General features: G+C 40.8%; 1 protein-coding gene across 1 annotated transcript; it reads right to left on the bottom strand.

Moving 5' to 3' along the window:
• Nucleotides 1–1,244: 1,244 nt before the first annotated feature.
• On the bottom strand, nt 1,245–13,984 carry si:ch211-180f4.1 (leucine-rich repeat neuronal protein 1). Its single transcript, XM_020460072.2, has 2 exons — nt 13,733–13,984; nt 1,245–5,751 (listed from the first exon to the last, which is right to left on the bottom strand). The coding sequence occupies exon 2, from the start codon at nt 5,694–5,696 to the stop codon at nt 3,435–3,437; it is 2,262 nt and encodes a 753-aa protein (XP_020315661.1). The 5' UTR covers nt 5,697–5,751; nt 13,733–13,984; the 3' UTR covers nt 1,245–3,434.
• Between the last annotated feature and the right edge of the window lie 2,270 nt (nt 13,985–16,254).

Genomic DNA, 16,254 nt, shown 5'->3' with positions numbered 1-16,254 from the left:
ATCTGCTAAATATGTGTATGTGACCAATAACATCTGCTAAATATGTGTATGTGACCAATAACATCTGCTAAATATGTGTATGTGACCAATAACATCTGCTAAATATGTGTATGTGACCAATAACATCTGCTAAATATGTGTATGTGACCAATAACATCTGCTAAATATGTGTATGTGACCAATAACATCTGCTAAATATGTGTATGTGACCAATAACATCTGCTAAATATGTGTATGTGACCAATAACATCTGCTAAATATGTGTATGTGACCAATAACATCTGCTAAATATGTGTATGTGACCAATAACATCTGCTAAATATGTGTATGTGGCCAATAACATCTGCTAAATATGTGTATGTGACCAATAACATCTGCTAAATATGTGTATGTGACCAATAACATCTGCTAAATATGTGTATGTGATCAATAACATCTGCTAAATATGTGTATGTGACCAATAACATCTGCTAAATGTGTGTATGTGATCAATAACATCTGCTAAATATGTGTATGTGACCAATAACATCTGCTAAATATGTGTATGTGACCAATAACATCTGCTAAATATGTGTATGTGACCAATAACATCTGCTAAATATGTGTATGTGACCAATAACATCTGCTAAATATGTGTATGTGACCAATAACATCTGCTAAATATGTGTATGTGACCAATAACATCTGCTAAATATGTGTATGTGGCCAATAACATCTGCTAAATATGTGTATGTGACCAATAACATCTGCTAAATATGTGTATGTGACCAATAACATCTGCTAAATATGTGTATGTGACCAATAACATCTGCTAAATATGTGTATGTGACCAATAACATCTGCTAAATATGTGTATGTGACCAATAACATCTGCTAAATATGTGTATGTGACCAATAACATCTGCTAAATATGTGTATGAAAAATAACATTTGATTTGATTTATATATTTTTTTGACTAAAACTTGAGAAACAGGAAAGTCTGCACATTTCCATTCAGATTCTTGTTGCTGAGCTGATGAAGGTCAGCTGACCGAAAGCTAAGCCACAATTAAAGAAAATTGCATCTGACTAGAAGTGTGCAGAGACTATTTCCTGTTTCTTCACTTTTGCCTACAACACCTTCACTAATCAGCTGTGGGTGTGCAGTAGATTCTGCCTATCATTTTCTAAAATTTGAAATGTTTTCTCTTTCATTCTACAAGAGAAGAATGTTCCCGTAACAAAAACAAATGGATACAGAAAATTCAAATAAATGGGATAATGATTTTATTCATGTCAAGAAATACATTTCTTCACAGTCATCTCCCATTAACTACAGAAGCACAGACCGATACGTCTAAAGTGTTGAGGAATATTAATGGTTTAATTAAAATATAACAAGATTGCTTTATATTACAAAATACCCTGCAATTCACTGTCAAGTTTAATCAAATTCTAGACTACAGCATTTGAAACGTTACACTGTACTTTGATTAATGACCTAATGCCACTAGAGGGCATGCTTTAGTCAATAACATTTCATTTTGAGAGTCAGCCTTTTGCTACATACAGCATTTTGATAGATCAAAAGATATTTTCAGCCTCTGTTATGGAACTATACACAATAAATGTATTGTGTCTGAAATGTTATTCCTTGGCTTAATGTTTTTGAATAGCTCAATATATATATATAAAAACTGATTTTTGATTAATATGTGTCATATTCATAATCAATCAATCAATATATAAATAAATAAGCACATAAATAAAATGTTTGGATGTTTCATCAGGTTATAAAATTAAATGAAAAAATAAGCAGTTTCCTACATCTAATGCAAAACCATGTAATGTGTCTAAATATTGTGTTACATCTATGAGTTAAACAGCAGTATATCCTGGAGACATTTTCCAGATATGCTCAAGCTGTCGAATCTTGGTTGAAATATTTTGGTACAGGGGAGACATTTGGATGAGCATAGTCCAACAACTAAGTGCATTGTATTGTGAGTAAATATTCCATCTTAAATAGGTTCACTTGTACTGTATGGCATGGTTTAAACAGTCAAAAACAGTCCACAAAATATAGTGCAAACTCATGCAGTAACTGGCCATTGTGTGCAACCTTAAATTGCTATATTCTAGAAATCTATTTTTAATAGAACATAAATAAATCACGTGTATGTGGAAGTTAACCACCATGATAGACAGTAGATAGCACTAAATGTTGCATTGTGTGTGAAGGAAAATGCATGTTGTTAATACCCCTTAACTGTCCATGCAGAGAATCTTAACAAAGGTTCAACTCTGCATGACTTCATCATGATCTCGGTCTGGTAATGAACAAGTCAAAGAACATGAGGCTAGTGTTCATTTATCCTGCATAGGTTAACTATAATGCAAATTTTTCGATTATAAAATGTGAGAAAATAAATATATATGAAACAAGTTAGCAAACAAATAAATAAACATACATTCAAATGCTGTTTTTTTTCTTCATGTGCAGGCTAACAGTAACAAATGGACAATAAATGCAATGCCAGACAAAAATGGCATTTATTTCCTTACTGTATGTTCATGAACTATTAAAGGTAGACTCAGTGAAATTACGTTGCCACAAGCTGCACCGCAGATATAAGCAAGACTTCGCTCTCACACAGTCACACACAGTATATGCGCATGTGCACGGGGTTCACAGCGTGGTAGCCATGGCACCAAAATAAGCGGAGAAGTTGAGCCTCGCGCTTCAACGCTCTTAGTTGTTGCGGAAATTGACCCACTATGCTGTTTACTTTCTCCATCTACGTCATATCGTTGAGTCTACCTTTAAAGCTATGAAACAGGGTCCGTTGTGTTATGAGTAATCGTCTAAAGAAGAAAGAACAACAGGATACGACCCCCAAGTAGAATAAACATTTTTGTTGTCAGCTTTACACCTGTATATTTCAAAGGGAAAGGAGAGAAGGGGTACTTGACTAAATATTCAGAGCACAGGAAAAACATGCAGGTAGACATGCAAGAAATCCTAAACAGTGATTTGGAATTAGTACGCAGCAGTGAACAGGTCTGGACCTAAGTGCTCTGGCAGAAATGTAGTATGGTTTCGTTTCATATTTAGTTAAATATAATCTAGAAAGTGAATTAAATAAACAATAAAATATCTTACATGCTTGATGTTACAGTGTACTTCTGTGGAGGTGTGTTTGGCCATGGATACTTCAAACCTGGCCCACTCAGCATATTTCCTTATGTAACATAACTGCATTACAATAGGATCCTTATTCAACGGGACAACTAAGTGTGCTTGAGCTAGAGATCTGCAGTCTAAAAATACCTTATCTTTCACAATGACATCTTACTCTTAAATCTCAAGATTGAGCAGTAACTAAGATTACATACAGTACAGTACATAAACGTCTTTAAATGTCTCTTTTACATCTACGCACTTTGACCTTTATTACCACATGTATGTCTTTGAGGTGTCAATCTGAGAGTTCTGGGGATCCACTGGACCCTCTTTCTCCTTCTCAGTCTCGTTCTCCCACAGGTTGATCAGGGGAGGGTAGAGCTCATTCAGGGGGATGGAGGTGGCATGCTGCACGTATTTCTTCAGGGAGTGATGGCAGGATTTCTGCTTCATACGCCGGCCCATGTAGAACACAAGCAGGGCCATGATGCAGATGGCAAACATGGATCCCATGACAGCTGCAAGGGCCACATTGGTGGGCTGGGCCACCATCTCCACAGCAAAACTGGCCTCCTTGGTGGTGACGTTGATGCAGGAGTGTTGCGTCTGCTGTTCTGTAGCTGACATGGTCAGACACACTCTGTACTCTGTCGAGGGCAACAGGTGAGTCAGGTTGTATTCTTGCACATCAACCGGAACCTTGGCTGTATAGCTGATCTGAGGGTTGTCAATCTTCATGGTGGCGCTGGACCACTTGGGCTGAGATGCCTCATGGCTGTGGAAGTGAGGAGGGTAGAGTTTCCACTCCAGGACCACTGACTGGGAGTGGATGATCTTAGCCAGGACCACCAGGGCCATTATGGTGTTTACCGTGTGCCCCCCGACATTCAGCCTGCCACCGTGCCAGTCTCCTTTCTCCACGTACACTGACACACTACGCGTGTCCGCCCCCTCTGTGTTCCACGCCACGCACGTGTACAGACCAGAATCAGCTGGCTCAACCTGGAGGATCTCCAGAGCCCCCTGTTCCTGCAGTCTGTGTTTCTTTGTGCTCCTGCCGTCCACCATGACTGCAGAGACAGCCTCTGAGGTCACCTTGTCTCCTGTTGGCGTCACCCAGTAGAACTGAGGTGCAGGGTCAGCAACAGCCCAACAGTCCAGAGTCAGGGGTTGTCCAGCAGTGACATTGAGCAGTGGGGGGAATGTGTGCAGGGAGATGTGAGGGAGGCAGGTGTTGCTGACAACATTCCAGCTGGTGGTGACCACTTCCTGGAGGGCGTGGCCAACCAAATGGGGAGGGGAGGCACAGAGGGTGATTTGGGACTCCAGCAACTTGAGGGTGGACTGGTTCCCCAGGACTGGGCCCCAGTTAGAGAGGCAGTCACACCTGAGAGGGTTACTGTGGAGACTCACTTCATCCAGGCTAGGGAAAGAGGACAAAACCTCGTGTGACAAGAGGCTGATGTCATTGTTGTGGACTAACAGGGTGCGCAGGCCTCCCATGTCAATGAAAGCAGCACGATCAATATAAGCTAAATGGGGGTTGTTATAAATTTCCAGTTTTGCCATCTCTGGGAGGTTGGAGAACGCCCCCCTCTCAATGGCAACCAGGCCCTCCATGTTATTCAGACTCAGCTCCTCCAGATGGGGGAAATCATGGAAGTCTCCCTCCTGAACACGGCCAATGGGATTCTTGTTAAGGTCTAAGAACTTGAGATTTGGTAGGACCCGGAGGGCATCTTTGGGGACTGCTGTCAGCTTGTTGTCAAAGAAGGACAGACTCTCCAGGTATTCCAACCCCTGGAAAGCTCCCGACGGGACCTCCCTGAGGCCCATGCCAGCCAGCACCAGACTGTGCAGCTTTGACAAGGGGTGGAAGTTCATATCCTGTAACCCCAGGATGGGGTTCTCCCCTATCATGAGAATCTCCAGGTTAGGGAGAGACTCAAACCAGTGGCTGTCTATGGCCACCAGCTTGTTGGAGTTGAGATGGAGCCTCAGGAGGTTTCTGAGCCCAGAGAAGGCTTTAGGCCCAATGGAGGAGATTTGGTTATGGTTGATGTAAAGCTCTTCCAAACTGTCAAGATCCTTCAGACAGAAATCTTGCAGTTCTTTTACTTGGTTTTCCTCAAGGTAGAGAGTGACAAGCTGGGTCAGGTTGTGCAGTCCAATGTCTTGGATCTGTGTGAAGTGGTTTTGGGAGAGGTCTAGCTCTGTGAGGTTGACTAGACTCTGGAGCTCCACAGACACAGAGGAGATGTTGTTACTCTGGAGGAGAAGCACCTGAGTGTCACCTGAAATATTCCACGGGACCCCACTAAGATGGAGCTCATTGCAGTCCACCGTCTTGGCCTGATGGTATACCGATTGAGGTGTGTACCATGGACGTGTTTCACATACACACTGCGCTGGGCAGGGAGAACTAGCTTCTGAACTCTGACATGAGATCACCATTAGAAAGACAATCATCAGCCGAGCACAGATCCCAGATCCTCCCATGTTGCAGTAGAATGAGGTAACCCTGTTAACCATGGGCCAGGTTAAACTGTGACTTCTTCTGCTATGACGATGGAGCTTTGGTCTAATCCTGTAAGAAGAAATTATAAAACATATTGTAAAAAATATTGCATTTCACATGTAAATATGGTCAACATATGGTCAATCATTCATTTGTAAGTTATTATTTATTTAAGGTAAAGATACATCTATCAGGTTTTTGTTTATGTTTTACAACACACCTGCAAATAAATCAATAAAAAAAATACAATTTAGTGAGGCAGCCCACTTAAACGGGTGATGAATAGTTATCTCTTTCTAATGTTCATGGTAATTGTAGAACACATCGTGGAAAACAAGGTTTCCTTAAAGCTGTGATGTTGTGTTACTTCAGGGGGCCACAACTATAAGAAATAAAAGTCTATGTGAAGACTGGGGCAGTATGAATGATTCAGAGCTCCTGTTACTCTGTAAATCACCCTGACCCAGCAGGAAAACACATTGTCAAGCCAAAGGCATTAAGGTGTCCATCAGCTTATGGAACCCACGGTAAATTCAACCGAAACTCCACATGGCACAGCAGACATTGGGCTGTTTTCTTTTCTGTGACACAAAATCTATCTTCTAACCCTGAGGAAACTAAATGTAGAAATCAATACTGTAGCTGTGTATATCCAATTTGAATGTGGCTTTTTAATAATGTAATGTGTTTGTGACGATCATTTACATGTTACAATAACTCTAGGATCAGTTTATGTATGGGGTTGAGACGTGTGCCTCCATGTCTCTCTCCACTAGTTTCTGTGGGTTCTGTGGCAGGCAGTGAGAGGCTGGTGACAGGTAATAGGCATTGTTACACAATGAATCAGTGGGTTGAACAGCATTTACTGCTCAGGAAGCTAAATAATGTTATTCCCTTCTGCCTCCGCACTGGTCAGAAACAACACCAACATGAAAAGAAAACCTGAAACCAGACAAGGGTGAAATGTTGAAAACTGGCACCTAATTCTATATTACAGACTTTGATTCCACTGCTTGTTTTAAATACCTCAGTATTGTACTAATGGAACTGAAGCCTCCCTAGCATACCTGCCATATTGAGGTTCATATTGCTATCCAAAAAAGCTTCTTTGAAAACTACCAGTCAGCTTCAATAGGGAAATGTCAACACACACCGATTTCTCCAAACATTAGAATGACTCTGTTTACCAATGACCTCACAGTAAAGAGGATTTTAACTTTGGCAGAGTGCGATTGGAATGCCTTAAGATGACAAGCATCAGGCTCTGTTGACGTAATGTCAGGAAATTGCTTCTTCTCCACTCAACCATCTTGATGTTTCTTCTACGCTCAACCATCTTGATGTTTTATGAGAGAAATAGCTCTAAAATGTGAGAGATGCACAGGTAGACTGGGATATTTTTGGTATTTAGGTCAGACGCTTTTCCTCAAATGTAACTTATTCATCAGCACAAAACATTAGTATCTCATTCAACCCCAGTAACGTGGACTACTCTAGCCCACATCCAATGTATTAACTATGATTTTTTAAATTATAGCTGTCAAGAGGTCGATTGTCAACCCACTCCAAATCTGTTGTTTCTCCACAAACCTCCATAGACACATACCTCATGCTGTCAGTGGCTTACACCAAAGAGACAGCAAACCCACAGTCTCATTCAATTATTCACTAAAGTACAGTGTGGGGAGAAAAAGAAGTGGGTAACAAATCAAATCACAAAAACACAGTGTGAGTATTCTGTGGCGCTCCCAAGACATATTCTCTTGCTCAGCCTTTGGAAACGTTGGCATGACAAAGCCTTGTTTGAAATCTTCTGAACAAAGCCGGTACATTGACACACTAGAGTTACACCAATAGAACCAGAATGAAAAGACACGAAAATGAAAACAAGATGGGAATAATTACCCAGCTCCTTTCAAGCGCTGCACACAAATTGACTCCCTGGAGAGTTGCATCAGAGAAAGCTAAGCCGCAGAGGGGCAGAGCCGAGCACGGTTAGTGGCTTTAAAATATATCTGATGGAGGAGGCTACAGTGGAGGCAAGCTCCAGTCCTAATATTACATTGGGAGATGTTTCAGAGTGGTACTCGCTGAGCTGGCAGCACTCAGCGATGGGTTGGAGCCCCTGTCTGGCTGGGAAGTGTGACAGTCTCCACCACGCCTGTCTGATCACATTAGAGAACAGGGGCACACTTAGGACGTAACCCCCACAGTTCCTCTGGGCGGCAGGAAACAGGGCCACCTTGCCTGATGCCATGGCAACCTGACAGGAAGTAGCAAAGGAACCAACCCTTGGGCTGCTCTTAATGGCTGGTGCTCCGTGGCTGTTCCTTATCTCTAAAACCTCAACGGGCTCTAACGGGTGGAACACTGGAACATGCAAATGGAGGACAGGATAGACACAGAGCTGAAAGATCCGTGGGTGTAACTAAAATATAGAAATGTAGGTATATACAAAATAGTGTGTGTTAGAATGCTTTTACAGCAGGATGTACAGTAGGAGGGATGGATCAGTTGGAGGAACACAACAACCAGACCTCTATCTGGATCAGAGGCACATTCAGCAGCCAGTACTCTGACACCAGTATATCACTGTACATTTTCCTTCATTTCCATTTTGATATCACTACCCAGGCAGACATACCTCGCCCCATTATCAACCCCTCTAGCCATGTTTAAAGAACCCAACTACAATGGATCCTTGGTCAACAGGATGCTCTGTCCCAATCATTCTCCAATCCTTTGTCAACAGGATACTCGGTCCCCATCATTCTCCAATCCTTTGTCAACAGGATACTCGGTCCCCATCATTATCCAATCCTTTGTCAACAGGATACTCGGTCCCCATCATTCTCCAATCCTTTGTCAACAGGACACTCGGTCCCCATCATTCTCCAATCCTTTGTCAACAGGATGCTCGGTCCCCATCATTCTCCAATCCTTTGTCACTCAGACATGACTTCTTGCCTCCTCTCCTAACCGTGAGTGATGTGTCTGTCCAAACCAGACAGTATATTAATAAATTGTCCAAAGGTCTAGTGTTATTTTTAGGCTGTCAACTGTGCTCCTAGACCTAGGGCATCAGATGCTTGCAGCTGTCTCATTTTGATGGACGCGGCTCTTTAAAATGACAACCTCACAAAACAACAAATTAACCACTAATCACTATGTATTACCTCTCACTCCAATTTTTGCTTAACAAGTGTAATTTCATATTTTTTAAATGCACTGGTAACCATGTAAGCTAATGTCCTAGGAAGACAACAACACCCTGTTGTTAATCAATAACAGTCCTCCTCATGAATAAACAATTTGCACCAGACCTGACATTATGCATTTTACGGAATGCTGGGAACTAAGGTCTGTTATTGTTTTTCTGAATGCTGCGATGAACAACCTTGTTTAGGTGCTCTCATGTTGAAATGAGGGATAATAACTAAGTATCTGAAAAGCCCTTTCTGGCATTAGAAACACAACCCTTAGACAGATGTTAGACTCCATGCTTCCCCTTAATACAAAGTTGAGCCACTCAGGGCCATGACCAGGCAGGGTGCTTTGCATGGCTCACATTTTAATTTAAGAGAGATTACCGCGCCAGATGTTCACACTACCATTGTGAAGTTGAGCTACTACTTCATTACTTACAGGCAGGGGAGAGTTGTTTTGTTTGTTAAATCAACACAACATACACTAGCTCTGCTTTCAAGTGACAGTTATTGGCTAACCAGCCTGTGCTTTATGAAAGATCAATCGCAAAAAAAAGACATTATACAAATGAACTTAATATTGCTGTTGCCCACCACTAAATCACTATATCATGTAAAATGGCTGTGGCAGTGCAAGAAATGTGTGACAATGTATCATACAGTATTGGTCATCTACCTTGTCATTCAGAAGCCGCACATATGTATGATGACTTTACAACCAGGGGCAGTTCTAATTATACCCTCTCTTGTGCTCGCTCCTTCTAAAACATGTTCTTTCCCTTAATCCTGAATGTTATACAACATCTCTGCACATTTGCAAATGTATTGGAGACGATAAAACATTTATGTCTGCTTTATGAATTATTGATAGGGCTGTAGGCATGTCTCTAATTTTCAGCCTGGCCTTTTTTGCACTGAGCAAAAAGGCAACAACGTTGATTCAACCAGTGTGTGCCCAGTGGGATGTCTCATTTAATGATAATGAAATTAATTGCACAGGTTTTTATACTAATTTCATCATAATTTTATTTCAGCTCAGCCAGACTGAATCAACACTGGTCCTGGTGGGAAAATAAATATGTTAATTTCTTACAATGCTTTCTGTGAAAATGACTTTGGCACTATGTAATTCAGAGCAGCGTGAAAATGATCTCTACCCCTTTTAATATCTAACACATGGTCACTGCAGTTAGTGTTTGGAACATGTGCACATGACACATGGAAAATGCATAAAATTAGTCTCTGAAAAGAACCACTGGTGAAAGCATTTTTCCAAAATGCTTGAAATTGTAATTCTTAACCGTTTCTTGCAGTCTTCATGCAAATGCACAGTAAATGACCTTACAGTTATTGAACAAACTAATGGATATTCAACCCCTGGGCATAACTTGAATTTAAGTATTAAGGTCATGAACAATCAAAGAACTGTAACATCTTTAAAATATGACTGCATTCATTATTCAAATTCACTTAAAGATGCACCCCAGGATCTTAAGCACAACAAATTCATAATATATAGTACGAGTGGAATTCGTAACATACGTAGTACACAATTTGATGATGTAGTACACAAAAAACGGGGACCCTTTTTGGCTGGCTGAAATTATTACAAAGTTTGAGAGTGCATAATTAACATTTTTTTAAAGGACATTTCAACTTCCACAGTTGCATAGCATAGCACTCCATTATTTCCCGGAGATACCAGAAACAATTTTCTAATTATCCACTTTTTGTTCCACTACTTTCCAGAGCACTTCAAGTATAGGTAGTTGTATTTCAGCATAGAGGTAACATAATATGCTATCATCAATTCATGCTATAGGCTTTATGCAAACAACACTCTTAATACCATGCTGTATTGGGTTATACTAGTATGCAGCCTAAGATTTTAGTCTGATCCATTTTATTTGCTGCAATGACCTCTCTCTCTTTCTCCCTCCCTCTCTTTCTCCCTCCCTCTCTCTCTCCCTCTCTTTCTCCATCCCTCTCTCTCTTTCTCCCTCTCTCTCTTTCTCCCTCCCTCTCTCTCTTTCTCTCTCTCTCCCTCTTTCTCTATCCCTCTCTCTCTTTCTCCCTCCCTCTCTTTCTCCCTCCCTCCCTCTCTCTCTCTCTTTCCCTCTCTCTCCCTCTCTTTCTCCATCCCTCTCTCTCTTTCTCCCTCTCTCTCTTTCTCCCTCCCTCTCTCTCTTTCTCTCTCTTTCTCCCTCTCTCGCTTTCTCCCTCCATCTCTCTCTTTCTCTCTCTCCCTCTCTTTCTCTTTCTCTCTCTCTCTCCCTCTTTCTCTCTCTCTCTTTCTCCCTCCCTCTTTCTCTCTCTCTCCCTCTCCCTGTGTATATCTGATGCGTTGTCTACTGTGAGAGTGTGAATCTGCTAAGACAGAGCTAGTGATACACATCAATAGACATATTACTCTGGCTAGATAGAATGAAAAAGCATCACTCAGGGGAGAAAAGGCTTGCTCAAGGACATGCCTTGGAGCGCTTTCATGTTCATTTGTTCTGGGACATAAAAGCTACCAACGCACTCTCCTCCCACAGTGCAGTCGACTGTTAATGATTTAGTCTGTGAAGTTAATTTATTATCTCCTCAAAGTGATGCACAGAGCTTCTTCACTGTGTTTCACTGTATTATGTAAAGCTACAGCAACCAACCAACCAACCATTCTGGCCCCACTCCTGTTGCAATGATGTCTGGGTAAGTACATGAGGAGGCCTCAATCCCATTGAAACTGAGGGGGCATGTGTCTCCTGAATTTCATCCACTTGAAGGATGAAAATACATATAAAGGTAACTGCCAAAATAAAGGAAACACTTTAGTAAATGAGGGATACAAAGTATATTGAAAGCAGGTGCTTCCACACACAGGTGTGGTTGCTGATTTTATTAAGCGGCAGGGTAGCCTAGTGGTTAGAGCGTTGGACTAGTAACCGGAAGGTTGCAAGTTCAAATCCCCAAGCTGACAAGGTACAAATCTGTCGTTCTGCCCCTGAACAGGCAGTTAACCCACTGTTCCTAGGCCGTCATTGAAAATAAGAATTTGTTCTTAACTGACTTGCCTAGTTAAATAAAGGTAAAAAAATAAAAATAAATAAAAATACCATCATGCTTAGGGTCATGTATAAAATGATCTCAACCCAATTGAACACTTACTGTATGGGAGATTCTGGAGAGGAGCCTGAGACAGCGTTTTCCACCACCATCAAAACCCCAAATGATGGAATTTCTCATGGAAGAGTGGTGTCGCAGGCCTTCAATAGAGTTCCAGACACTTGTAGAATATATGCCCAGGTGCATTGAAGCTGTTTTGGCTCATGGTGGCCCAACGCCCTTTTAAGACACTTTAGGTTGATGTTTCCTTTATTTTGGCAGTTACTTATATTTGAGAGTGAAGAATAACGTATTCAACTGTATTTCCAGCACGATGCCTGTAAGTACATGCATGGGTCTCGCACAGCATGCGGTTCATTAGATATACTGTATGGGCCTAATTGCAAGATATCAAAGAGCAGTTGATTGCCCTTTCAGTATGTTCATCTCAGAGAAGCTAGCGTGAGTTGCATTAAAGATCTGGTGGCATCTGTTCTCTTTGCAGCCCTAACACTGAAAAGTGATGCTGATGATGATTTACATTTTTTTGCAAGATCCTTTATACTGTCCATTGCACATTCTCTGGGACCAATATGTCTCTGAGCAAGGGTAAGTTCATCAGTCACTTTTAACTTCAGACCAAGTTTCCAACAACTGAGGGGTGGGGATGGGCTTCAATTTGGAAGTTTGTAAAAAAAATCATTTGCAAGCCCCCCCCCCCACACACACACATTTAAAAAAAAATATATATATAATAATAATAATCTGGTGGGGGACCCCTGGTGGTCTGTGCCCCGGGGCTCCAAATGCGATAATCCGGCCCTGTTTTTTGCAGATCCTATATTTGTGGAGAACAATTTAGGTGGGGGACATTCAAGAAGTCAAGAAGCAGTAAAACTAATTGTGTTGCAAAAGGAGGTCAAGAGCATGAATTCTTCAAAATAACCATCCATGCCTTTGGGGAATAGCTCCCCAAGTTGAAGCTCTAAACTGTCAAATAAGATACAATTAGACGCTTAATGAGCCCTAGGTACGGACCCTCTGGACTTGTCAGCCAAAGCATATACTATATGTTCAGGTGATGAATATTACATGATCAAGTTGAAGTCTGAGAACACATATTGCCTTTTGAATCAAATGATCGGAAATAAAATAATATTTACATATCATGATACTGTATATCACTTGCAGCAGTTGAACCTTACCGGAGGCTACTTATTTATGGGATACAGTGAAGGGGGATACTTAGTCAGTTGCACAACTGAAAGCATTCATTCAAAATGTGTCTTACGTATTTTCATTTATCTAGCCAGGTAGTTGCTGTTTATTATTTTGGGCACCTGTACAATCCAGAAAATGTACAACATCATATCGGAATGATGAGCATGATCTATAAACCTGCAAAGAAAATACATACATTCCATTATGAGAATATGTTTAGGCTACTTTGTGTTGTCCTATAAACATGCATCCAAAGATTATGAATATGGATGATGGTTGATCATTTTAATAAGAAGCATTTCCAAGGTTAAAGGCTGACTGTGAGGCAACATTATTGGTAAACTTGAGTATCACCGTAACCTAAACCACACAGTCACAGACAGAGAGGGATGTGATAGATACATAGGCTACTCAGACAAAATGTGATATTATAATCAAAGAAAGCATTTTGAAACTTTTTCTAAATTGCCACACTGAGGAGAGGAACAGAGTAGGCTAGTCTACTGTAGTCTACTGTAACTGGATAACGCCCTTACCTCTGTACCAAATGCAGGCGGCTTCCAATTGAACGATGTCTTCCACTCCTTGGTTACAAGAATTTCGCTGTCACCTTGAAAATTAAATGACCAATATCGACATCTTCGGTCGTAATAACCTTGCGGATGTTGAATTTGAACCTTTCTCGCTATCTCGAAGCTCGCATTACAATAGAATAACCGACTTCTGTAAAATCATAACATCAGTGCATTATAACCTGGCCCGACGTTCCTCACTGTATTTGAAGCACTATGCGCGCTCCACAGAATACGTCGCTAAAGTCCGCCTGTTTTACTATCATTAGCCAATAGAATTATTGGGCCACGAGTATCCTCCAATCACATGGAGGAGGCTATCGTGCTTTCTCTCAAACAATGATGTAATGCTTCAGTTTTCATCCTGCCCTAATGTTTACCGATGCGCCAGAAAGAATGAGACAGAATTGTAAGTCATGTTATGATTCGGTCATCGATTAGGTCATTCACTTTCTGTAAACGAGAAATAGTTTCAGTGAGGTCATGTTTTCCAGTATAAAGGTAATGTGCCAAACATGATACAGAGACACAATGTAATTTATTATGTACACAAACACAGTGCATTTTTGATGGCAGCATTGTTATTGGTGGATTATGATATTGTTATGATTTATGATGTACTTTTCTTACCTCGCATTATTGTATCAAATTATGAATGTTAAAATGATATATCACAGAATGAAATATGAGTTGTAGTTTTGCGTTCTCATCATACTCTCCTCTTTACACCGTCTACATAGCAACCGCTAATCCTTTGTTGACATATAGCAGTGGTTCTTTAAAGGATGAACATGCACTGTCAAAGCGACCCATTTGTTTCCATTTCAGACGGTTTTTCCTCCACTAAGCCACTAAATGACAACCTGCATGTTAGTTTGTGTAGGTGTGGTATCTATCCAATTCCTTCATCACTGGTGATGAAGATCTACAACTCACAGGCAAGAGAGATACCATGGACAGGCAATTCTAAACTTTTAATCCAACCTGCTATTCTACACATTTTTCCATGAGGCTGAGAGAAATTGTTGAAGTTTTAAAGCTAATTTCCAGCAATTCTACAAAACATGGCATCGTTACCTTTATTTTTATCATGTATGACATTTTTTATTTATTATTATTTTTTATTACCTACTTACCTACCCACTTAAAAGTATAATATTGCTTACTTAGGTATTGTATGTTTAATATGGGGCTATGTATTGTCATGCATTTAGGTTCCATGTGTTTCATACATCATGCAATAGTTCCAACGATTTATTTATTCACAATCTCTGTATTTCAACATTCCAAAGCAATTAAATTACTATCTGAGGTCAGTAAGTGATATGAAAACTAGACAATAGCAAAGTGGATTGAGAAGAATCCAAAAGGATTAGATATGACATGAAATTAGATATTTGATTCCCAACCCTGTTATCCCCAAAACCCATTTAATATCCCAGACACTCTTAACCTTTATTTAAACCAGGTAGTACCATCGAGGTTAAGGATCCAAGGATTGCATTTACAGAAGACTGTTTGTCATGTACACTACCGTTCAAAAGTTTGGGGTCACTTAGAAATGTACTTGTTCTTGAAAGAAAATCAAATCTTCTGTCCATTAAAATAACATCAAATTGATCAGAAATACAGTGTAGACATTGTTAATGTTGTAAATGACTATTGTAGCTGGAAACAGCTGATATTTAATGGAATATCTACATAGGTGTACAGAGGCCCATTATCAGCAACCATCACTCCTGTGTTCAAATTGTACATTGTGTTAGCTAATCCAAGTCCTCATAGCGCTTGATGGTTTTTGCGACTGCACTTGAAGAAACTTTAAAAATTCTTGACTTTTTCCGGATTGACTAACTTTGATGTCTTAATGTAATGATGTACTGTTGTTTCTCTTTACTTATTTGTGTCACGACTATCAAAGAAGGTGGCTCCCCTTCCCGTTCGGGTGGCGTCCGGCGGTCGTCGTCACCGGTCTACTAGCTGCTACCGATCCCTTTTCCCCTTTTCGTTTTGTTTGGTCTAATTGGTTTCACCTGTTCCTTGTTTGGGGTTTTGGGTTATTTAAGTTCAGTTAGCCCGCCTGTGTGGGCTTGTTTGCAGGGTTTGATTCAGGAGTGTCCTGTCATTGATTTTCCGCTGTACAGCGTATGTACCGGTGTTGTACATTTTGGAATGTTTTACGCCTGTGTTCGGCGTTACCCTCTTTTGTTTGCTGTGATTGTTGCGGAATAAATGTTTTTTCCGAATCCTCTGCTCTATGCGCCTGACTCCACACCCATCACTCTTCGAAGCCTAACAGAAGCCCACACCATCAACTATGGAGTCAGCAGGAGCAGCAACCACCCCTCTCCCAACGATGGAGGAGCGTTTCCTTCATCATACGTCCATCCTCCATCGCATCGGATTGGCGATGGATCAGATGATGGAGAGGATGGACCAATGCGAGAGGAGTGGTCTCCCTACTTCCCCTCCAACCCCGCCACCTA

This window comes from Oncorhynchus kisutch, linkage group LG24 (genome assembly GCF_002021735.2).
Source record: "Oncorhynchus kisutch isolate 150728-3 linkage group LG24, Okis_V2, whole genome shotgun sequence".
NCBI classification, from domain to species: Eukaryota; Metazoa; Chordata; class Actinopteri; order Salmoniformes; family Salmonidae; genus Oncorhynchus; species Oncorhynchus kisutch.
This window is presented reverse-complemented; position numbering and strand designations above follow the sequence as displayed.